Source organism: Protomyctophum parallelum, assembly GCF_964188405.1.
Source record: "Protomyctophum parallelum genome assembly, chromosome: 4".
NCBI classification, from domain to species: domain Eukaryota; kingdom Metazoa; phylum Chordata; class Actinopteri; order Myctophiformes; family Myctophidae; genus Protomyctophum; species Protomyctophum parallelum.
The window spans coordinates 35,403,650-35,429,026 of record NC_139700.1 but is presented as its reverse complement, the minus strand read 5'-3'; the positions used below and the strand labels follow the sequence as shown (position 1 = coordinate 35,429,026).

At 42.6% G+C, this 25,377-nt stretch overlaps 1 protein-coding gene across 1 annotated transcript in view; it reads left to right on the top strand.

Moving 5' to 3' along the window:
* LOC310856988 (NT-3 growth factor receptor-like) overlaps nt 1-25,377 on the top strand; it is a gene marked incomplete at its 3' end in the record, with an annotated part of 231,729 nt that overhangs the window by 183,939 nt on the left and 22,413 nt on the right. Inside the window, exons 14-15 of the mRNA XM_083762577.1 lie at nt 1,510-1,640; nt 14,167-14,339. Of these exons, the coding sequence (XP_083618703.1) occupies nt 1,510-1,640; nt 14,167-14,339 (304 nt within the window). The remainder of the gene's footprint in view (nt 1-1,509; nt 1,641-14,166; nt 14,340-25,377) is intronic.

Below are 25,377 nucleotides of genomic sequence, written 5' to 3'. Positions count from 1 at the left end.
ATATTTAGACAAACAGGAGTCCCCAGAAGGCCCTTATCCATCACACATAAAAAGAGACGCACACACACACACACACACACACACACACACATACACACACACATGCGCATACACACACGTAGTTATGCTAATTAACCCCCCGTCCCACACACACACACACACACACACACACACACACACACACACACACACACACACACACACACACACACACACACACACACACACACACAAATCACTCTAATACACTTCATGAAAACAGACTATTGTAGCCTTTGCCATCATAGTTGTGCCTTAGTTGAAGGGGGTCCCTCAGCACTCTTTACTATGTGTTTTGAGGTAGTAGTTTGCCTATCTTCGCTGTCCATCCAGTACTGCAGGGCTGACTAGATTCTTGCTCCATGTTTGGGTAAACACCTTCATGTCAACATCACCACATTCAGGGGAAGCATCAAGCATGTGAACAGAGTCAGATGAGTCGCTCATCTAATGACCACTCCATGTTAAAGGACAACTTTCGTTTTTTCAACCAAGGTTCATGTTTTAGGTTGTTATTAGCCTGGTACCGAGGCTAGCTTGAGAGTGACATCTCCCTGGGATCCAAACTAGTGGAAATAGTCCATATACAAACAAATATTTCATATTAGATATGGAATAGAAATAGACAAATCATCAATGATTCTCTCTGTGTGTCTCCGACGTCCCCTCTCTAGCCCCAGATGTTCCCTCAGCACTACGCTCATTCTGTAGCTCTGAGATAAGGTCACACCCATGGCACCTCCCACTGCGGTTCAGAAACGGTGCATGTTTCCACAAGGAATGCTTCTTACCCTTTTCTGCACAATGAATCCAAAAAGTGAAGGGCCACGAAAGTTTTACACTAATTCAAATTTAGGAGCGGCCAAAAAAATCCAAGTTTAAACGGTTAAACGAGTGTTTAGATTGGCTGTTTAGTCAGCCGCTTCCATGTTTATCAAGGAGGTCATGCGTGTGTGTGTGCATGTCGAGTGAACTGAAGTCAGTTGGAAATCTAATTCCGACCAGGGGAAGCGCCGGGGAGGCGCTAAAGCTTTTCAACTTCCTTGAAAAACATGCTAAACAACCAATTTAAGCGCTCGTTTAACCATTTAAACTTGGATTTTCTTGGCCATTCCTAAGTTTAAATTAGTTTAGCACGCTAGTAGCCCTTCACTTTTTGGATTCATTGTGCAGACAAGGGTAAGAAGCGTTCCTTGTGGAAACATGCACCTTTTCTGAACCGCGGTGAGAGCTGCCGTGGGTGTGACCTCATCTCGGAGCTACAGAATGAGCGTAGTGCTGAAGGAATGTTGTTCTGCATCATAAAGTCTCTCTCTCTCTCTGTCTCTGTCAAATTCGATTTCTAATTCAAAGGAGTTTACATTGCCAATGTAAAAGTGGAACAAGACAATCAATGTATGTCCAAAAAATGTCAAATATTAATAGGAATAAAATAAAGGTGTCTGTCTCTGTCCCCTCTGGCCCTCTCAGATGTTCAGCACATAAAGCGTCGTGACATCATCCTGAAGAGGGAGCTTGGTGAAGGAGCCTTCGGCAAGGTGTTCCTGGCCGAGTGCTACAACCTCAGTCCAACCAAGGACAAGATGCTGGTGGCTGTCAAGGTCAGTGTGTGTGTGTGTGTGTGTGTGTGTGTGTGTGTGTGTGTGTGTGTGTGTGTGTGTGTGTGTGTGTGTGTGTGTGTGTGTGTGTGTGTGTGTGTGTGTGTGTGTGTGAGACAAGATGCTGGTGGTTGTCAAGGTCAGCGTGTGAGAGTGAACTGAGCTGTGCTCGTGTTTACCGTGAGCGTTTGTCAACATGTCAACATTGTAACATTGCCTGTGGTACCCTGAGGCACTGTATGTGTGTGTGTGTGTGTGTGTGTGTGTGTGTGTGTGTGTGTGTGTGTGTGTCCACTACTGTACATAATCAAGTATGAATGCTCTGAACGCGTCACTGATCCTGTGTCGTGTGTTTGGATGCTTGAGTCATCTTTGGAAGATTATTTAATCTACAGCACACTTCATACTTCTATACAGCAGACTGACCTGCCCACTTCATACTTCTATATACAGCAGACTGACCTGCCCACTCCATACTTCTATATACAGCAGACTGACCTGTCCACTCCATACTTCTATATACAGCAGACTGACCTGTCCACTTCATACTTCTATATACAGCAGACTGACCTTCCCACTCCATACTTCTATATACAGCAGACTGACCTGTCCACTTCATACTTCTATATACAGCAGACTGACCTGCACACTTCATACTTCTATATACAGCAGACTGACCTGCACACTTCATACTTCTATATACAGCAGACTGACCTGCCCACTTCATACTTCTATATACAGCAGACTGACCTGTCCACTCCATACTTCTATATACAGCAGACTGACCTGTCCACTCCATACTTCTATATACAGCAGACTGACCTGTCCACTCCATACTTCTATATACAGCAGACTGACCTGCCCACTTCATACTTCTATACAGCAGACTGACCTGCCCACTCCATACTTCTATATACAGCAGACTGACCTGCCCACTCCATACTTCTATATACAGCAGACTGACCTGTCCACTCCATACTTCTATATACAGCAGACTGACCTGTCCACTCCATACTTCTATATACAGCAGACTGACCTGCCCACTTCATACTTCTATATACAGCAGACTGACCTGCCCACTTCATACTTCTATATACAGCAGACTGACCTGCACACTTCATACTTCTATACAGCAGACTATATATGAATATATACACACACACACACACACACACACACACCTGTAAAAAGTTTGCACATTTGTTGACTATTAAAAAATTGCAGATACACATGAACACAAATTTTGTGCATCACAGAAACAGAATCACAGAATCAGCTTTGTCAGATATATAAAAAACATTTTCGAGTCAAGTCTTTGCTTCTGGGGGTCCTTGAGCACCACTGATGTAGCAACATAGGTTTTTGAGAAAACAGTTTTTTAGGTCAGGAACGTCTTAATGGGCAGAAAAATAGCCACGCAGGACAGGAGCAGGATGTGAAACTATCACTTATTATAGTAATAAAAGAAAGGACAGAATGTGAGATGAAATGATGGGACCTTTCTTCAACATGAAGGACACCTCGACCTGCTGCAAACTGCTGTTGCTCTTAGTGAGAATATAGGGGGATTACAGCGAGTTTAATCCCATAAAATGTAATTGCCTTTTTCCGCGTTTTGCTATTCATTACTGCCACCATATTGATCCTACTGTAGAACCACTGCACAGGTGGACACACATCAGCTACAATACAATATTTGGTGGCAAAATAGTACAATGTATTTATCCCCAGATTTGTGCCGAATTTGGGGGGAACGAGATATACGTACAGTAAGTGGAGCTCACTGATCTGGTGTGCTCGTCTACTCTGCGTTACTCACTGAAGTAGTTTGACAGTTAAGTGGGCACTGGTCCTATCCTGAAGACCAGGCCCATTGTCCTGTCCTCTACCCAGAGCCGTCCCACCCTAGAACAATGAGCAGGAGTTAGGTGAGTTAGGCCGGCCCCTTCCAAGTTGGCCCAGGGACAAGGGGCGTGGCTACACAACACTGAGTTAGACATTTTGTCGATAGCTCTGGTCCATAGCGTTAGAAGGAGTCCTCTTCAACACTATGGTACTTTCGATCCGTTCCCCTCACACCAGACCGCACGCAGCCTCTCGTCTTAAAAATAAGTAATACACTTTCACTGTTGAAAGCCTACTTTCCCACACACCTACACCTCTTTCCTTCCTTCCCACTAAGGAAAGTAGGGTTTATTGATTTTTCTTTACAACATAGTGTTTTCAAAGCAATTATTCACATATATTTTCCTCCCCACACCCACATGGCAGCACAAACACTAAACAAAATCCTGTATATATGTCCAAAAAAAAAGAAAAACGTTACATACAGTTAAAGGTAGTGTAGACAAGTTTCCAGTGTTTGTACACAGAAGTGATTGAGTGTTTCCAAACAAATTCAAATCTAGATCCACCCCCCTCCCCCCGTCATTCTATTGGCTGAGCCAGGTCACTTCAGGCTATGGGGTTGTTGTTGCTGCTGGGAGGGACGCTATGGATATTGCACTCGTATGGCTAAATATGACATTAAAAAATTATGAATTTCTATCGATATCATAGGTGACCAGTGCCAACAAAACATGCCTCATGTCGCCAGAACGAACATGCCTTAAATCAATAAATAAACTCGTTTTTTTTTTTTATGTGATTTTCTTTTTTTCTTCATATTTATACAGTTTGAATGTTGAAGAAGGTTTTCATTCAAACAGATTGTTCATTTGGGCAAATTAAATGTATACATTTATACGTCAAAGTGGGCTTGTTTTTTAACAAGTTTCTGGGGGCAGAAGAGCGCAGTTCCGAGATTTGCATGTTGTTTACGATTGGTCCTGGAATCTCTTTGTCCTCAGGTTTCACGCTCTGATCACCGCCCATTAGCGTGCTTGTGTTTGTAAACACAGAAGTATTCTACATGGCTATAGTAGTATGGAGGAGCATTTGGGTTAGACTTTACAGAAAATAAACAAAACCACGTATAGCTACTCGCTGAAATACACTTCCCAGCTTGGAGTCTTTCACCAACAAACAACAGGCTAGAAGCTAGCTAGCCTAGTTAGCTAGCCGTCTGTGTCGTGTGTTAAAGAGCAAAGAGATCACACGTCTTTTCTTTTAATCACAACTCGCTCATTTCTTGCTCATTTAAAAAAAGGTTATATACTATGTAAACTATGAAATGCAGGCTTTCATTTGGTATATAGAACGTTTGTGTAGGCCCTCTCTACGAAACGGTATCAAGTGAAAAGGAAATGTCGGGAAATCGGTTTATTGTGTAAAAGATTGGATACGTCTTTTCAAATACGGCCGTTAGTACTGTTAATTCAACATCCGGTGAGGGGAGGATACGGATCGTGTATGTATTGTGTATATAAATCAGCGCATACAGTGGGTGGGCTTTAGACCGGATGTAAGCCTTGCACACTAAATAGAAACCAGGCATTGTGACTGCATGTGGACAGATCTGTTTATTAAAATAGCAAATCTACAAGCGCACAACATCATAGCCTGATGCGTCAATTTTATTTATTTAAAATACTGGGTCAATTGTCTGACTTTGATTGCTTAAAGTAGACCTGCATAAAATGGTGTACTGCAGCTATTTACAACCAGGTAGTGTATAAGTTAAATTGAACACTTAACTTAATATTTAATACTTGAATACTTATACTTAGTATTTAATACTTAGTACTTTCAAAAGGGTTTATTGGGGCACCTTACAAATTGCATTGTTTGTTCTACTGGCTTAAACATGTCAGTGTTTCTAGTGTTGCACTGTTGACAGCTAAAACGTCCTATTGTCTCTTGTCCCTCCCATTGTCACACCCACTTCTGTCCAGTTCTAAGGTGATAAAATGTTGTGAATATTGAAAAGGGCTTTTCTCAGCTTTGGGTGAAAGGCCCCAGTCATTTTAAAATGGTTATATCTCCTTCAATTATTGTCCAATTTCATTGAATGATACATCATATGAAAGCTTACATTCTGTACTTTAATAATCTGTAAAAATCTGAAAAATGGAAAAGTAGAGTTGAGGGCCTTTTAGCTGGAGTGTTGTAACTAATATTATTAGTTACAACAATGACATTGAGTTGACATGTTTTTTTAAGGGTAACTGTAGCATAATCACAATATCACAAGACTGACACGACGAGTCCCGCAAATGAGGAAGTAGGAAGTAGTGGAGGAGACTCATTGGCTCTCAATTCAATTATCTTTTATTCGTAATCGTGCATATAAAACATATTGCCCCTCAAATGCCCCAGCCACTACAGCATCGTTCATGTGAACTACTTTGTCCACAGTTATTCATTGCAATGAAGAAAAATCGCTATGATGATCCGCGACGGCTTGTCACTGTTGGCGAGCACGGGTTGAATACATGCTTCAAGCCGGCCGGACCACCCAACCATGCGCTATACATAGCGATTCTCATAATTTCAATAGGCTTACATATTAAATCATAAACATACTATTTCACATGAACAATGGTGAAACTAAGATATGGGGATAATATTATACATTGCAATGAAATTGCATCGCATTTTCATTATAATACTGCTGGGTTGAACACACCGTCACAGCCTCGCGCTGCAATTGGCTAAAAGTTTAAATCCCCTCCGACGTCCCGAGTAGTAAACTGTAGTGGATATAAACAGTGCATTCAGCCAGAGGGGGCCAAAGGGAGAGTGTGCTGTTGCAGGAGAAAACCTCAGCATCATAATAAAGGGAAAGATAGAGGACAAAAGGCCAACAAAATTCATTCCTATATATTTTAAATTTTGGCTGGAAACTTGTCTACACTACCTTTAAAGGTATATTCAGTAATATCAGTTTTTGTTTTGTTGTGATAATCCTCCCTACTATAGAGTGTGCTTACCATATACCTTATGGAGTTCCTCCCTGTCCCCAGTTAACACATTTATTGCCCGGGGTTATTTAATCCATTAATAAAATGTGCCCAGTGTTTATAGCGCCCGGAGCACTTTTACCGACGGACCGGATGTTATTCCGGATGTGGCTGTAGCAGCTAGTGAAATGTAATATTTCATCGACTCACGACTTAGTTAGATGGTTTATTTGCAAGCTTCAATTCCATGGAGACATCGTGTCTCCACGGTACACTTTCCGCGTTTATTATATACCCAATATTTTCCAACCCCACAAGTTCACTAAAGACCTTTCATTTGTCCAATTACAAGCTTTGGATATTATCATCAAGTCACGCAGTATATTAAATATAGCTGTTGAGCAACTTATGACCAAACACAACTTTGGTAAACAGTGAACATCAGAACACGATCTGTTGACCTTTAATCTGCTCTTTATCTCACCCTCCTGACTATAGAGTTCTCATTTTCTGCCCGAACCCGGCCCAGCCCGGCCCGACATTTTCGGGCCGGGCCCAAAACAATATGCTAATTAGTCGGGCCTCGGGCTCTGTGATTTTCCGTGATTTTTTCTTTTTCTCCTTTTTTCAAGAATGTTATTATAATAAAAATAGCAATTCTGTTATTTGTGTAATGTGTAGGCTATATAGCCTACAAGTATGTATTTATTATGAAGAGGGCTGCGCTATGGTGATTCAGGAGGAAGACGGAGGAGTGGAGGCGGGAGGCTTGGACTGCGGTAACGCTATCCTACACTCGCGAACCGGGCGTCGGATCACATTATTTACTGGCGGTTCGCGAGTGTAGGATAGTGTTACCGCAGTGGGGCTTGGAATGGATTACTGACTGTGCAGGCAGAGAGAAGTGAACGGTGGTGGTGTTTATACCGCTGGTATAAACAATGCTAAATGTTTTATAAATCAATCGGATTATCACACGATAGACTGCAACATGACGAAAACAGTTGCACTGAGCCATCTCGTTAAACCCAGCTGGCTGCGATAACCTAATCGAATAACCTAATCACTAGGCCTAATCAACGTCATATAGTCACCAACCGATCCATATAATTCTGTAGTGTATGATGACCACACAATGTTACAGTCCACTGCAGGCTACAGGCTATTTGATTTACAAAAGTAGTATTATAACCGCCGTCCCTCAGTGCGGAGGCGGCGCTCCTCGTTATATGTGCCCGATTTAAAATAACAGATCTCTAAGCTGTCATGAGCGGGTGCGTGGATGGTTTGTAAACTTTGTAGGCTATGTTTGTTCTTTTGGACACCGAACGGGGACGATACTTGGGGTCTTGGACATAGCTTCACTTCAGAGGAAACTAAGGGGAGCTACTCACCAGTCACCACCACTGGAAATGGAATCCATTAGAATGATATGGAAATGGTACATTAACAGTCTAACGTGAGCTACATAAATCCTTTATTTCGGCGATAAGTCCATTGAAGTCCGTTCTCACTCTCAGACACACACTGAACTAGCCTGGTTAATAAACCAGACCGAATCAGCCGTTGGCAAAAAAAAAAGTGCCTACCGGCGGATTTCGGTCTGGAGAGGCTCAATTTTACGCCCATTTCCTACTCCAGAGAATGTGGCCTCCAATAGGGACACGGTATGCAATATGGGCGGGCTTTGGTACAGTGACGTTCAATGCTTGAGACCTTTGACTGACAGTAGCTCTGACCAATTGCGTCAAAGAGAAAATGTTTCCCTGGAAATGAAATCCAAGCTGAGCCTCCCCAGACTAATATCCCGCGGATCCGTGCGATATTAGTCTGGTTTATTAACCAGGCTAACACTGAACCACTGACGGTGCGTGCTGCTGCGCTGGCCATGCATTAAAGTGCCGTTCTTTTTTTTTCTTTGTCTGGCTTTATCGGGCTTCGGGCCTAACATTATGGTCATTTTTAGGGCCGGGCCAAGCTTCGGGCTGACCCAGTTAGGGCCGGGCCAGGCTTCAAATTTCGGGGCCGATGAGAACTCTACTCCTGACCACTGCATGTTGTACAATCATGCAGACATTTAGTATCTGAAAATAGCAGATCTTCAATCTTGACCAAAGACAGTCAGATTGACCAACACAAGTGATGGTACTTGCAGTAGGATAGGTATTTCTGGGCGTCCAGCCCAGGCCTGTCCATGTCCAATCTGTACAGCCCTTATGAGATCATTTCATTAATAGACAGCATGCACACAGGCCTCTACATCTGGGTCACCAAAGATCACACTGTTTCAATCATAAGTAAAACATCACAATACTGATTCTAGATAAATGCACATCACTAGATGTAGCCAAAACAGGGGGGAACATTTCCGATGATGTCTCACTGTTGCGCAACATTGAGGATTGCGCAACAAGCGCTCCTAGGCTGTGGAGCGATGCGACCGGTTTTGATATCATTAATCTCCGTCGTTTTTATCAATCTCCGTCTCGGGCACAAGTACCCGGACAGACATCTCCGTCCTGGGCCCTCAACCTGTTAACCCCTGGGGGTCAAAAAACCCTAGGTTTCGTTTTTGGCTAGGTGGCCCAGCCTTCATCCAATCAGGATAGAGAGGGGCCTTCTGCCAATCATGATCGAGCGGGGGCGGTCCTTTGTGTATGAGTGCTGTTGGCCTGCCGCGTGTCCCCCCACTGAAGTGCGTGACTGCGTGCATGTGCACATCTTGTTACCGGGGCGGACCGGGGGGTTTTCCAAATCACCCAAATCACTGAATGCTCCTTTGAACAAACAAATGCACAATGTCCCCATCACAGTTCCTTACCCTCACCCTACAGCTGACTACTCCAATTAACCACTATACATCCAAAGCCTCTTCAATATCACCTCGCTTAATGGAGTCCAAGAACCTCTCCCATATCTTATAGATTACAGCAGGTTTCTTCCTAATTACATACGTTAGTTTCTCATGTGCCAGACTGGTCATTAAGTTAGTGTAGCAAAAGTAGCCAACCTACAGGTATGTGTTCCGATGCAACATGCTGTGAGCTTTGTAGATCTGCAATTTATTGCTATTTTTAAAGTGAAGAGTAAAAGTTAGCAGTAAAAGTTAGGGGAATTAGCAGACAACACACGCTATAGGGTTATCCCCAGCCCTAAATGTAACAACAAATAGTCTACATTAATCTGAAAGGGAGTTAATGGTATTCGTTACGGAAGTTATTTTATGGCCGCTGAGGCAGCTCCAATCAAACAGGAAAAAAAACATGCATTTTGCTTCCACAGCTTGTTTGTGAAAATGCTTGCTGCGAAATGTCTCATTTTACACAACATGGAAAGGGTCCCAGAATGTATTGGAGCCTAGCCCGGATACACACACATTATGCGCACGCAGGCACGCACACACGCACACACACACACACACACACATGCGCACACACACACACACACACACACGCGTGCGCATGCAAACAATGGATGTCAAACACGCACACACATTGATGGACGTGCACACACGTAAAGCACAGGCATACACACGCACACCAATTCATGCATTAAGATAGACTTCCACACACCCACAAAATGCACGCGCGCGCGCACACACACACACACACACACACACACACACACACACACACACACACACACACACACAGGCACTCATTTATTTAAAATGCTGTCAAACTAAATCCTTTATTTGTAATTTCTGTGTGATGGAAGGTGCCAAGCAAATGGAGATAAAAACATCCACAACACATACTGTAACAACAAAGTCAAACAAAAACATAGACCACAGGAACTCTCAAATGTAATTAAAATCCAATGTGTAAAGGGGGGTCTTATTAAGGTGAGATTTAAAAGTCTCGATGGTGGGGGGCCACCTAATTCATTAGTCTTATGTCCCCCAAATTGTGGAATGAGCTCCCCTCCCATGTACAAAACTGTAACTAGGTATTGTATAAAATATATTCTAACACACATTCTAACACACGCAACACATGTTATGAAAGCAATAACACACCCAAGGCTACTGCATAGTAGTATATTGTGATTAAACTACGTGTGTGTGTGTGTGTGTGTGTGTGTGTGTGTGTGTGTGTGTGTGTGTGTGTGTGTGTGTGTGCGTACACATCTATTTATTTTGTAATTTATTCCGTTTCATACTAATGTCACATTTATGTACATCTAAGGTGCGGGCATGAAGCGTGATTACAGTAAGTAGAGAGACAGTTCAAAGATAACAGGAAATACAGAAGTGATAAGTGAGATGAGATTTATATAAAGTAGCAAAAACACACAACGCACCTCTGATACCAAAATAATTGGATCGACATGAAATGATTTTTACATTTAGACTGTAACTGACAAAGACTCGCAGTCCTTCAGCGAGACCTTCTGCCATCTGAAAGAGATGGAAGGCATACTACAGTTTAAATTACAGTTATTTGATTAAAGTTATCCTTCTCGCCTAATAATTAATACTGGTATTTTCAAGGACACACTTTCAGTCTGCGCCGCGGCTATTGGATACGTTTTCAATAAAGATCGCAAAGTTCTATCCTGACAGCTTTATGGAAACGCCCGCTCCTCACAGCCACTCTATCACATTCTTTACATCACCTCCGCCCATAAAGAAAACATTTATGGCCATTGATGGGGGAAGGGGCATATGGATTAATTTGGTTGACTTTCTGTGTTAGCCTTTCATCATATCTTTCTCTCACCCATCTGTCGTCTTATCATCACCCTGATGATGATCATGCACTGTAAGTGTGGAGAGAGAGAGAGAGAGAGAGAGGGAGAGAGGGAGAGAGAGAGAGAGAGAGAGGGAGAGGGAGAGAGAGAGGGAGAGAGACGGTGGGATTTTAATGAAGATTAAACATTGCTTGGTCTGAGTTACAGTATTTCAAACTGGAAACAATTGAGTGGAAGGACAACAGAGAACCCAAGAGTGTGGATGCGATGAGAAGCAAGACGTAATACGTAGCCTATATATACTTGACCGTAGTAGCGCCATTGTGTGACTAGGGATGCACCGAATATTCGGCCACCGAAAATATTCGGCCGAAAATGGCTAAAAATGTATTTTCGGCCTATTCGGTTTCGGCTCAAATAGGCCGAAAATATATCACCGAATAGTCAAAACACCGGGTCGGTATAAACACAACACGCGATTGTCTTGAACGTAACCAGAGCGCTCCGCATCTGCCTCTCTCTCTCTCCCAACTTCAGTCTCCCCCACACACACACACACACACACACACACACACACACACACACACACACACAGCGTCAAGTTGCTCTGTGCTGTGGCTGCGATGCGCTCCGCGAAATCTGCGAGCTCATCAACAGGTCCCAAAACATGGTATTTGTGAGCACCGCCACTGTCTATTCTTTTGTCGTATGACAAAAAATGCTCCCCAATGTCTGAATCTGTGAGTTTGCATGCAGGCTACGACGAACACTAGCAGTAGCTTGCTCGTTAGCTCCTCAAATTTGTTCCACCTGTGTGTAATCTCAGCAGCGCATTGAAGTGGGCACAGGCAGGGCAAAAGCAGAAGCAGAACGTCCTTGAACGTTTTGCTTAACAATGATCAGTTGTTCAGTGCTGTTTAACTTTGGCAATATGTGATACTAGAGCCTAGAGAACATGCTAATATGGCTGCTAAATAAGAACGTTTTCCCCTATCAGCTAGCATGCTATTGTGTGTGTGTGTGTGTGTGTGTGTGTGTGTGTGTGTGTGTGTGTGTGTGTGTGTGTGTGTGTGTGTGTGTGTGTGTGTGTGTGTGTGTGTGTGTGTGTGTGTGTGTGTGTTTGTGTGTTTGTGCGTGCGTGTGCGTGCCCACACACTGTGTAGGACAGTGGTTCTCATAGTGGGAGTTCCAGCTAAATTATAGATAGTTAGGAAGTAAACCAAGTGGGGCCGGTCTGTAACAGAGTGCAAAAATGGAACCAAATACACTCTCAAAATTTACATTGATTTTTACAATAGAAATAAAAATAAATTGGGGTCCCAGAGATAGAAATGGGAAGAAAGACAGTCAGATATACACAGTCAACATTACAGATTACAGTATCATTACAAGTACAAGGAATGGCAATGAAATCAAATTGTATTAAAAAGGGGGTAAAATATTAATTTTGAAGGAGTATTCATTTTTATTGTCTTTATTGTTAGTTACAACATGCCTACAATAACTTGAAGCATTTTTTTAAAGGTAATTGCAAAAAAGGTGCCATAATCCGATTAATCGTTTAAATAATCGCCCGATGAATCGATTATGAAAATCCATAATCATGTCTTTTGCCATAATCAGGTAGCTTTACAACAAAGCTGTATTCGGCTATTCGGTATTCGGTTTTCGGCCAACTGTTTCCTATATTCGGTATTCGGTTTCGGCCAAGAATTTCCCTTTCGGTGCATCCCTATGTGTGACTATTTGAGTCTGCAGTCGATATTGTCAACAAATATGTATTTTGGCAGGAATTGATGGCGTCGTAATGCCTGATTTGACAGATTATTGCAAGCTGACAATAGCTGATCTACAAGCCCCAGTGTGTACTTATAAGACAAGGCTACTAGCATTAATTGTTTCCAGAACAGCTGTGTCTAAAAAATAATAATCTAAAAGTAAAGTACTACAACTTAGAAAACTCAGAAATAATTAATTGTAATGTGTTTATGACGTTGATTCTGCCAAAAGCAGCAAGAATACGGTCAAAACAACAACCAAGACCAACAGTACCTAAATGCCACTTTAAATAATCAATAACTATAACATTTAGTATAGTCGAGAATTAACTTATCGCACGCACGCATGCACGCACGGTCGCACGCACGCACGCTGGCACGCCCGCTGGCACACACGCACACACAGCACATGCATGTGTGCACATTCACATTTTCAAAAGAACGTCAGTGGATTTGATTTATTGTGATAGCTATCCTTTCTCTCAGTCTGCCCGCCACACATCTGTCTTGTCCAGTATCACATCCCTCCACACATAAATCACATATGACACTGAAGAAATTCTCCCTTCTTTTCCACGGCGTTATGTTCAACTACAGGGTAGACTGACTGCTTCTGTAGGACTTACTGTATGTACGGGAGACCTTAGCATGCCACGGTGTAATTGAAGGGATATTTCAAACATGGTTGAGGTCATTTTAACGTCTACTCGGGCATACAAGTGCACCCCAGACAGTTTTTAAGTTGCTTGATTTAGATATTTGATATTTCCTTTTGTCAGGCACACCCGATTACTAATTAAAAAACAGTCTCCTGGCGCATTAGAAGGACAAAGCAGTCACCAGAATCAATCAAGCACGGTTGTTTTCAATACGTCTATCATTGTTGAAATGGAGTTTGAAGTTACAATTGTGTGAATTGTCTGTTAAATTGACTATCAAATATCTAAATACTGAATCAAGCAACTTGTCATGGGGTGCTCGGGTCTTTTCTAGAGTAGACCGAGTATGCCCTGTAATGGTCGGGGGAAAATAAAATAGAAATCCTCTTCAGTTACAGATATTCTGTCGTGTCATGGATGTTGCAGCAATCGCGTATCTTGCTATCATCATAATCGAAGGCCAAATATCGTCATGCTGCCATCCCTCTCCTAGTATGCAGAACAGAGTGTGGCATGTCTCTAAACCCCTCTCTCTCTCTCTCTCATTGCCTGTTGTCAGACCCTGAAGGACCCCACTCTTGCGGCCAGGAAGGACTTCCAGCGTGAGGCTGAGTTGCTGACCAACCTTCAGCACGAGCACATAGTGAAGTTCTACGGCGTGTGCGTGGACGGAGACCCCCTCATCATGGTGTTTGAGTACATGAAGCATGGCGATCTGAATAAGTTTCTCAGGTAAGTTGAGTGAATCATAAATGGTGCATTCAGATAGCGCCAATATCCAAAGTGCCTTGCAATGTGCATTACATTCTCTCTCTCTCACACACACACACACACACACGCACACCCACACGCATACACAATTAGGGTTTCAGTGTCTTGCTCAAGGTCTTAACATACAATCCACAGAACATTACAATCTACAGAAACAAACGTTTAAATGTTGAGCCCTTTAAATGGTAGAGGAGGAGAATGGGGAGGTGGAGCGTAGCTGGAACAGCTTTGACCAAGCTGAACATGAAGTGTGAACAGTCAACTGCTTATAAACACTGCCTATGTGAACCGTTTAGATTGAAGGCGTACAGTATGTGTACGCTTGTTATCAAATGAGAATGAAGAGCCGAGTGAGTTGAACGCAGGTTCTGGGGGAGAGTGAGGTACTCCTCCAGCCTTCTGAGTCTATACCTAAACTATCGCTACGCTGGATTTTATAATATCTCACTGCAGCCAAAATGTGTACCCCCTCCCCTTCCCTTCCTCCTTTCCCTGCAGGATCCTCATATAGCCTCAAATCACGCTTTGATACCCTTCCCAATTCATGCCGCCCAATATGCAACTCGCAAAAATGTTCTTGATACAGTCACACTTTCAAAACACTGCCAGTGCCAAATCAAGGACAGCTCTGCATACTGCACTTTAAAGCCCCGTGTGTCTTTGTTGACATGGAAAGAAGCATGCAGTCATCTGAGCATCTGAGTTTTTAGAACTCTGTAGAAAGTGATACAAAAAGAGCACATGAAACAGTGTCTTGGATGGAGAAGCTTGCTGTGAACATGATGTTAGCGTTTTATTTAGCGCATAGTTTTTGGCTTTTCACACCATGGCTCTTAAAGGGCAAGCCATCTAGGTGTGTGTGTGTGTGTGTGTGTGTGTGTGTGTGTGTGTGTGTGTGTGTGTGTGTGTGTGTGTGTGTGTGTGTGTGAGAGAGTGTGAGTGTGAGTGTGTGTGTGTGTGTGTGTGTGTGCACGCGCTCGCGCGTGTGCGTGAAATGTATTTTAATTTCTGGCATTTCTTTTTTTTTTCTTTATAATTTTTATCCCACAATTTTGTAACCCATTTTTCACCCCTGTGTCAATATATCTAATGTGATCCTGGGCTCTACACACCCTCCGCCAACCTGGGGAGAGCAACGGACTTGGCATTTCTAAGCCGAAGCTATGATGCTGTGATTATTTGAATTCATATTAGGCTCAAATGCATGTGCACGACTTTATGGAATATTAACCCAATCCCTCCCACCGCAAAATACCAAAGTAGAAGAGGAGATCCACAGCACACTGTGTCCACAGACAGCTGTGTGGGCCGCGGAACAGCCGTAATGGAGGAGTTCTCGCCTGCGCGATGTATAAGAACAGACTATAATAACCTTCCAAAAACTGGATTTTAGCTCATTTTGAGCAGAAAAAGGGAAGGATTCCCCATGCATGCAGGGGCAGAGGCTGGTCCTGTCAATCTGCAACACTGCCTGTTTTCAATCAGCCACTTCACACCATGGAGTTATAGGCTATATAAACTAGAGGGTGCCCCTCCCCGGTTAGAACACTCTACTTCCACATTTGTCTTGATTTGGCTGTCAAAATTCGGTGCCCAAAATGCGGAAGTGCTAACTCCATGAACGCGCCTGAATCCATTCATGAACGAGCGCTCTGTGTTAGAGCAGCTCGCTCTTTTGCTCGTGCATGTATTCGTCCGCCTACTGTACACAGTCTACTGTACACAGTAGGGTAGCCTACTGTACACAGTAGGGTAGGGAGGGTTCACTGTTTCCCAGGCCTTCTGGGGGCCTGCACTCATACCACACCACCAAACAGCAGCACACCCAACTCCACCGTTCACGCAGCACACCACTCTCCACCTTATAAGGAACACAAGAAGAAACAATATACAGTAACACAAGTTTCAAATATATTCCAACTAATCATGAATATACAAAATCATTGCGGCAACCATTGTGTTATGTTTATATACCAACTTCCTTCCACAAAAGCCACTCAATTTATCTAAATTGCTGATTGGTCAGCTACCTATCACTCTCTCTCTGTCCTTTTGTCACTCTCCTCAAACAAAGACTTGGTATATGATGAATACAGATGATCATCCAGGCAGGGATGCCTAGTGGCTGATTCAGTCTGAGTCAGTGCAGAGGTTGGATAACAATGGCACTGATGAACCTGTTGATCATTTGGCTGATCACATATTATGCATTAACAAAGACAATGAGAAAATATAATTGTATAAACTCTCTATGTCGCTTCCAGTCACCCAGGTTCTCAATCTGATCATCCATTCTGGCAATTTGATAAAGACAATAATTAAATAATTATTGACTTGAATGAGACATTTTAAGGTTTTCAGAATATCTATATAACTGTAGGTTGTTTTATAGGCTACGCCTTCTCGTGTGTCACCATCAGGGGTTAAATCGTGTTGGATCAGGGTCCACTTGAACATCTTGAATGTGTTTGTAGCCCACCCACCTGACCACTTAACACGGCAGCCACTAAGCTATACCGTGTTAAGTGTTCAGATGAGTTTTCAGAGCATATTGCCAGTTTCACATACAGTTTCACATATCTTAGGTTTGATCAACATATAACATCTATCCAGTCACGTTTTCAGCATGTAATCCACAAGTTAATATAGAATTTCTAAATGGTGGTTAATTATTTTCCCTTATTTACTAGAAATATAGTGGAGACTGGAGTCAAAGGTATTTGTCCTTAAAATAAAATGAAGTGAATATCCAATGATACAATACTCAAATAAAGTACAGAGGCACATGCTTTACTTTATGCACAGTACTCAAGCAAATGTACTTTTTAACTTCCCACCACTGCAGTGCTTTGCGTGTTTGTGTGACTAGAGCAGCGATGTTAAGGACCGCATCAAGCACATGTTGACATTGGTATACACAAGAGGGCTTATCACTCCCTCAATTCTTTTATCACTCGGCTCATGCAGGGCACATAAAGGCTGTATACTATATGTGATAAAACAGCATATCTCAGATAGATAGAGCACTGACACTGTGTTCTTTATTTTATGAGTCAGAGTAAGGCATGCGTTCACCACTGAAACCCTTACTGGCCCACTTATCTCTTTGTGTTTGTTCTGATGTTGACTGTAGATTCTTTAATTTATTTATTTATTTTATCGATTGGTTGAGGTTTTTGTTACTGGGGCAGAAAATGTGGCATTACAGTACAGTGCACCTGTACTATATCTCCTCACAGCAATCTATCAATCTCCCGTGAGGAAGACACAGTTTGAAAACCACTTAACTACTTGAATTGCCTCGGCGCTCTGTTTCTTTTCGACACCAAATCTGTTCGCCAAAGATAGCCGATCTATAGCTCACAGTGTCTCACAACGTGACACATTCTGAGCTTGTAGATCGGCTTGTAGAGCTTGTAGATCGACAGAGAAGTGTGCAATCTCGCAGCACGTCACAACACGGAATATTTTGCCAATGTTCGCTAAACATGGTACCCCAAATTTTAGCAGCTGTCAACAATTCCCCTATAGGGTGGCTGAATTGAAACCAATGTGGGATGTGTTAGTAGACACTAAGGCTGTACCCTAACCCTTATTTTAGGACTCGAACTTCGGCAGGAATTTTCGAGTGAACATTCGGACCATTTGTTTCTAATTAATTAAAAAAATAACCGTCTCGATCAGAGCGCACAGCGCGTCTCCCCCGCTCTTTATCAATATCTCTCGTCGTCTCTCTCAACACACACACACACACACACACACACACACACACACACACACACACACACACACACACACACACACACAGGGACGAATTATTTTCTGTGCATGTGTGTGTGATCAAAAAAGCTAAAAGCTGCAGTTTACATCCACTCTCTCGGTTCTGCACTGCTGTACTGTAAGTATAGCACTTTCGGTTCTGTCGAGGGCAGTGCAACACAGCGCAGCGAGAGAGAGAGAGAGAGAGAGAGAGAGAGAGAGAGAGAGAGAGAGAGAGAGAGAGAGAGAGAGAGAGAGAGAGAGAGAGAGAGAGAGAGAGAGAGAGAGAGAGAGAGAGAGAGAGAGAGAGAGAGAGAGAGAGAGAGAGAGAGAGAGAGAGAGAGAGAGAGAGAGAGAGAGAGAGAGAGAGAGAGAGAGAGAACTAACCTTTTTCTCAAATTGTGAGAGCACATGCTGCTCACATCAATGTATGCTCGCGCCCGTTGTCTTTCTGTATCGTGGTTCCCTCACTCGAGCAAAGGGTAGAGAAAAGGGTAGATCGCTCACCGTTTGGGGGCTTTGCACCGCGGCCCCCAAACGGTGAGCGATCTACCCTTTTCACCACAACGCATTGGAACGGGGATCATCGTAAAGCCGTCTCTCTCTCTCTGTGTGTGTGTGTGTGTGTGTGTGTGTGTGTGTGTGTGTTTGCGTGCGTGCGTGCCGCGATGAGAGCACGTGCTGCTCATATCAAAGGCTTGCGCCCGTTGTCTTTCTGTATCGTGTGTATGTGTGTGTAAACCTGACTGAGGTAGAGTCAGAGAAGGGAACGCAAGCAGCGCGAATAAGAGAAGGAAAATCATTTTGTCTGTTGTGTGATTGGCTTGTTGGTCAAGGTTGGTCAAGGAGAGGGACAGCACAACAAGGGAGATGGACATAACTTCTGACAGGAATGCAATAGAAACTTACTTTTTTTGACATGCTCGTATCACATTCTCGCCGAGATATATTTTCGAGTTAAAAAATATATATATATTTATTTTTATAAAACAATTAAAATTAAAAAAACGAATGGTTCAAACCCATTAATTAAGATTCGAGTGCCAACCCTAACGAGCGAACATTCAAACCTTGAATGTTTGGGGACAGCCTTAGTAGACACCTTTACAAACATTTTGGTGAAGAAACTTCTTGGTAAGAAATCTATTCACAGATTTTATTTACAAATGAACTGTTCGTGACGGAACGTTGCGCCAATTAGAATCAAACCGGCAACCGCTATTGGCGGAACCGTTATTTTTTGCTTGGCCTTTCCTTCTTCAGCGATCCTAGATGTTGTTGAAAAGACGTATCAACCCCCAGAGCCTTCAACATTTCTGGACAAATCTCATCAACCCCCGTTTTCCACCCAACAACAGAGACAACTAGAACTGCACTCTGTCGAGTGCATACTTGCTTGTTGCACACTAGTAGGCCATAAATGGCCAACTAGTGCGCAAGCAGAGCGCGCAAGTCCTTTCGACCGCTGTAAACTGTCAAATCTCAGTATCTCTGTGAAGGAACGTTTGAAATAGTATAATTTTTAGATGTAACTATTTGCTACCTACCTACTTTATGCATATAAACACCTAGTATTATTAAGTATGATTCAAGTTTCTATCTATATAGGTTTGGGTGAAGAGCTACATACATATACACACACCACATACTCTGGTCCCAGCAGATCAGGCACAACTTGCTATTTTATTTTTACTGATTATGTATATAGTATACGTATGACTAGCTCTAAATGATGACGTAAGAGATATGGTCATTTGTGGTCGTTTGGTCCCAGCAAAGCAGGCATATACTATATAGGCAATCATATATTATATATAGTATATATATAGTATATAGGCATATACTATATACGTATACATATATACTATATAGAGTGTGTAGTTGTAAGTTGATTAGCGGTATACTGTGGTTACTTTGCGCCAAAAACTGTGACAGCTGTCCCGCCATTTGATGTTTATGCAAGAAAACAGCAAATCTGTGCCTGGTTTGCTGGGACCAAACGACCACAAATTACCATATTTCTTACGTCATCATTAAGAGCTAGTCATACATATACACACACCACGTACTCTGGTCCCAGCAGATCAGGCACAATTTGCTATTTTATTTTTACTGATTATGTATATAGTATACGTATGACTAGCTCTAAATGATGACGTAAGAAATATATATAGTATATATATAGTATATAGGCATATACTATATACGTATGCATATATACTCTATACTCTATACTGTATAAAGTGTGTAGTTGTAAGTTGATTAGCGGTATACTGTGGTTACTTTGCGCCAAAAACCGTGACAGCTGTCCCGCCATTTGATGTTTATGCGAGAAAACAGCAAATCTGTGCCTGGTTTGCTGGGACCAAATTACCACAAATGACCATATTTCTTACGTCATCATTAAGAGCTAGTCATACATATACACACCACGTACTCTGGTCCCAGCAGATCAGGCACAATTTGCTATTTTATTTTTACTGATTATGTATAGTATACGTATGACTAGCTCTAAATGATGACGTAAGAAATATGGTCATTTGTGGACATTTGGTCCCAGCAAAACAGGCACAGATTTGATGTTTTTCTGCATAAACATCGAATGGCGGGACAGCTTTCACGGCGAAAGAGACCGGGCGAAAACATTACTTGCGCGCTCTGCTTGTGCAAGTAATTACCGTATTACCATTGTCAAAGACTAGCCCCTTCTATATTCAGCTACAGTGTAGATTTTATCCTAACACAAACTGCCATTGACAATGAATGGAGAATTTACGTCATATGTGTCTGAGCAAATCGACATGTTACGTCACAATGGTGTACGATGATTAAGAGCACCCCTCACTTCATACGGGTGTGATTTTTTATACATTTCAGAGGCAGCATTCACTTTCTTCTTTGAAACTAGGCTATACAATGTATATATTGCTATAGCTTTCCAATGCACCAGTGTCCCAATTTGACTCTCCTTCAATTCCAGCCAGCAAGCAGAGGTTGTCTTTCACCTGTTGGTTTCTCTTTTGTTTTCTTGCAGTATATTTTTTAACGGTAATACTTTTGCACGTTTACTCGAGTCAATTTTGATTTCCAGACTTTTACTTGTAACAGACTTGGTACATTGCAGTATTGATAATTGTACTTAAGTACAAAAATGTGTTACTTTATGCCGCTGCTGCTGCTAGCTGGGTAGTAGACAGTGATGAATGGATAGAGGTTCTTGGGGTGGGGAGCAGCTGTAGTCTACAGGGGATCGGAACAGGCGTGTGACCAGAGGGTTGACACGTCCAGGTGGGGGAGTGAGTGAGTGAATTCAGCTACTGTCAAGGCACTTAACCCCACCTGGCGTGTGCACGTTTGTGCCGTCCGTGTGCGTGTGTGACTGGCAATGAGAGACTGAGGGCGCTTTCACACCGGACATGTTTGGTTCGTTTTAAACGAACCATGGTCCGCTTACCCCTTTGGTTCGGTTGGTGTGAACGTGCATACGAACTCTGGTGCGGATCAAAGAAACGAACCATGGTCCGCTAAAAAAGGCCGAACTCGGTTCGCTTCCAAACGAACCACGGTGCGGTTCGTTACTGGTGTGAATGCATTCGGACTTTATAGAGGACCAAATACAGGACGATAGGCAAAATAGCCGTCGGGCGTCGGCAGTTGTGAGGCTGCATTAATAATTATAGTTATAAAAGCATGTCTTTTTTTTACGGGGATCATATGACAGCTGACAGTCTGATTTTAATAGTAGACGCATACAGTATATGTCGAGGCGCAGCGCAGCATACGAGGTTCACATGCGCAAAATGTACAAGTTATCGACATGGAATGGTGTACGGTATGGCACACGATGTTAGCTTGTAGATCTGTTTATTTTAATCATGCGCCGGCCGCCGCCACGCATGCGAATCTGCGATGCATGAGTCTTCATGCGAGTTTCTCTTTCAACTCGTGTCCCCTCCTTTTTGTGTGTGTGTGTGTGTGTGTGTGTGTGTGTGTGTGTGTGTGTGTGTGTGTGTGTGTGTGTGTGTGTGTGTGTGGGCGCGTGGGCGCGCACGCACATGAGGGGACTGGGGGAGAGACCCATATATTTATATGGGAGAGACGCAGAGACAGAGAAATATTTAAAATCATCCATGTCGCGCAGGCCGCAGGTATCGAGAAAAAGCCAATGTTAAATAAGCTACATATACACATGTGGTCCCAAATGATTAATTGATTACATCACTATAGCAAAAGACGTAAAACTAGGTCAACTCAATTAGCTGCAGCGGAGCTGTTCTGACTTGAAGCTCAATAACCAACTGACCAAACCATAAGATGACATGGAAATGCCCGCCGCGGCGCCGATTTGATGCGCAGAAATAACATGGGTGAAGGTGCACACATGGAAGAAAAGTCCTTTTTATCGGGGATACCTTGTTGTAGGCTATACGTCTCCGTGAATTTATGCATCAGCATTCAGCAGCAAGCACATTATTGTTCAAACACCTGCTCCTCTGTTCATCTGTTGCTCTTATTTGGCTAATAAAATAATTAATAAGAATGAATGCAATAGCAAGTTGTTGCTGCCTGTCATGTTGCTGTTCTCTTCTCTCTCTGTGTGACTGAAGGTTGCGGGCTGCAAAAATTGTAGACAGTGATTTCCCCTCATGTTCTTTTCCCCCTCACTATTTGGTTCGCTTAACATGTCCACGTGTCATTTGTTTACATATTTGGTACGCTTTACAAAGTCCAGTGTGAACACCAAACGGACCAAAATCAAAATGCAAATATTTGGTCCTTGGTCCTTGATCCGGACCTTCTAAGCGAACTTTGGGTGTGAAAGCGCCCTGAGACTGCGCTGGGAAGTTTCTAGGGAGTGTGTAACAGTAACTTAATAACTGTGAAGCAGTCCATGACAGTGGTTGTCAAACATTTTCATGTCTAGGACCCCCATATTGTTCATGTATTTGAAAATATTTAGTGTCACCCTTTTTTTATAGCTGTGTCCTACTGTCCTCCAAGCTCGACTATTTGGCAACAACTGTAATAGGGCTCATGTGTTTAAAGTAGGGCTGGGATTAAAAAGAATAATCCAATTAATTAGATGGTTTGTAATTCATTCTCCTCATCATGTGTTTGGATCACGTGACCAGGAAACAATCAGTCACACTGGGTTCTCAGGGCTTCTGGGAAATTGAGGCGCAACGCAATGTCTGTGAGGGACAATGACCGCGTCCGTGTGCCTGTTTTTGGACGCAATTACGATTGAAATATATTCATGTTGATTTACGTGAAACGGACCTACATTAACACCTGGGTGATTATTCAAAGGTTAGTGAAATACTCAGCAGTGAAGTTTATTTCACGATTTTTCGCAGTTAAAACAGATTTTGGTATATGAATCAATGAGTGAGGTTTTTAAATCTAAATGTCCCATCCACTGGGCCAAGCACTTATCGGTCTGATCAGCTTCTTCTCCTATTGCGTGCATTGGGGTTTGGTGCACCCGTATGATTGCTACGCCTGAAACTTGACCTGTGGTGAAAAAACTAAGCACGATTACAATGCGTTATTCTTCTAATCTATTCTCATAAATCTTTCTGTAATTAATTAAGCAAAACTATTCAGTTAAAGTCCCAGCCCTAGTTTAAAGTGTCCCTAATTTTGTTGGTGTGGTCCATGATGCAACCCATGTTAGGCTTTGTTTTGTGATGTTCGTAGTTCTTCCATTCCCTTTTTATTTCTCCTTTGTTTTTATTACTGAATACTTGTCTAAAAAAAACAAAAGAAACAAAGAAAAAGTACAGTATGTTACTTATTTATTTAAACGATAGAGAGCACATCTTTTTTCAAATAACCTTTCCTTTCCATTGGTTTTATATGTCACCTTCTCCATCACATACATATCTTCCACTTTGTCCAGCCATTTATCCACCCTGGGTAGTTCACTTTTCCAACTTCTAGTTATTTGTTTTAGAGCTGTCATTCTGAGAATCCAACACTTTGTAAACTTTGGGTCCTGTTCCCAGCAGTAGGCCTATATTATGTTTTTCTAAATTCACAGCTTTCCCAAATATTTGTTCTATTTTTTGTGAAGTTTTAGTCCAGAAGGTTTGTATTTTGGGACATGTAAGGAAAATATGGGTGTGATCCGCATTGTTCTCCCCACATTCCCTCTAGCAGCTGGAGTTTAGTGTGTACTTGGATATAGACAGACGTGTTTAGAAATACCATATGTTCATCTTCCAAGCATATTCCTGCCAAAAGGGAGATCTTAAATAGTTGAACATGTCTTTGAAACTCTGATTCCACTCATTCCTTTGTATAGTTATTCTCAATTCTTTATCCCATTTGTCCTTATCTTCCTGAATTATTTGGTAAATTTGTCCAATTTTTATAACCATGTCTTTGATGGGATTTTACTATGAATCTTAAGAGAGGGTGGAGGTCTCCAAGTGTTCTAATTTTGAGAGTGTCTTCTCTCAAGTGGCTCCTCACTTGCAGGCAGGGCTCCAGCATGCGACCTATTAAGTCGCATATGCTACTTAATTTCTTAATGTGCGAGTTAAATTTGAACGAGGTCGCACCGGTGCTACTTATTGCTTTCACTACCAGCCTCAACCTTGAAGCACGGGCATTAGCGCGATAATAAAATATTACTTTATTCTCGCTCATTCCGTCGAGTCTCGCCTCCTCTCTCTCTTTCTCACTCCCTCTCTCTGCCTGTCTGTACCGGTCTGCACACGACACATGTGAGTCCAACAGCGGTGGCGCGATCACTGATCAACTGAAAGAAAACATCAGCATCAGCTGCAAACTTAAGTTTCCCTGGAGCACACACATTTTACAACTGGGATGATGATGCTGTACATTGCTGTCGCTGAATCCACGGAGACAGCAGACACAGAACATATGGGGGACTGCGCCTCGTCCCCGACCCCAAACACGGTAAACTTGTTGTTGAAAAATAGCTTCCAATAGCTTGTTATTTTGCGTTGAGTAGCACTGTGTGCAGGCCAGGCTACATGCATGATCGCCTCGAACAAAATACATCTCCCACGTGAAACCTGGTATATTCTTCGTCGTACGACGTGGTGTTGCATGCTGAAAATAGCAGATTTACAAGCTCACAACTCGTCGTGTCCACCACACGTTGTGAGCTTGTAGATCAGCTAGTTTCAGCACATGGAAATATGCAGGCTGAGCCGTTTAGAAACTTTCCCCTTCACAATAAAGGCACATCAGCTTTCACATGTTCATT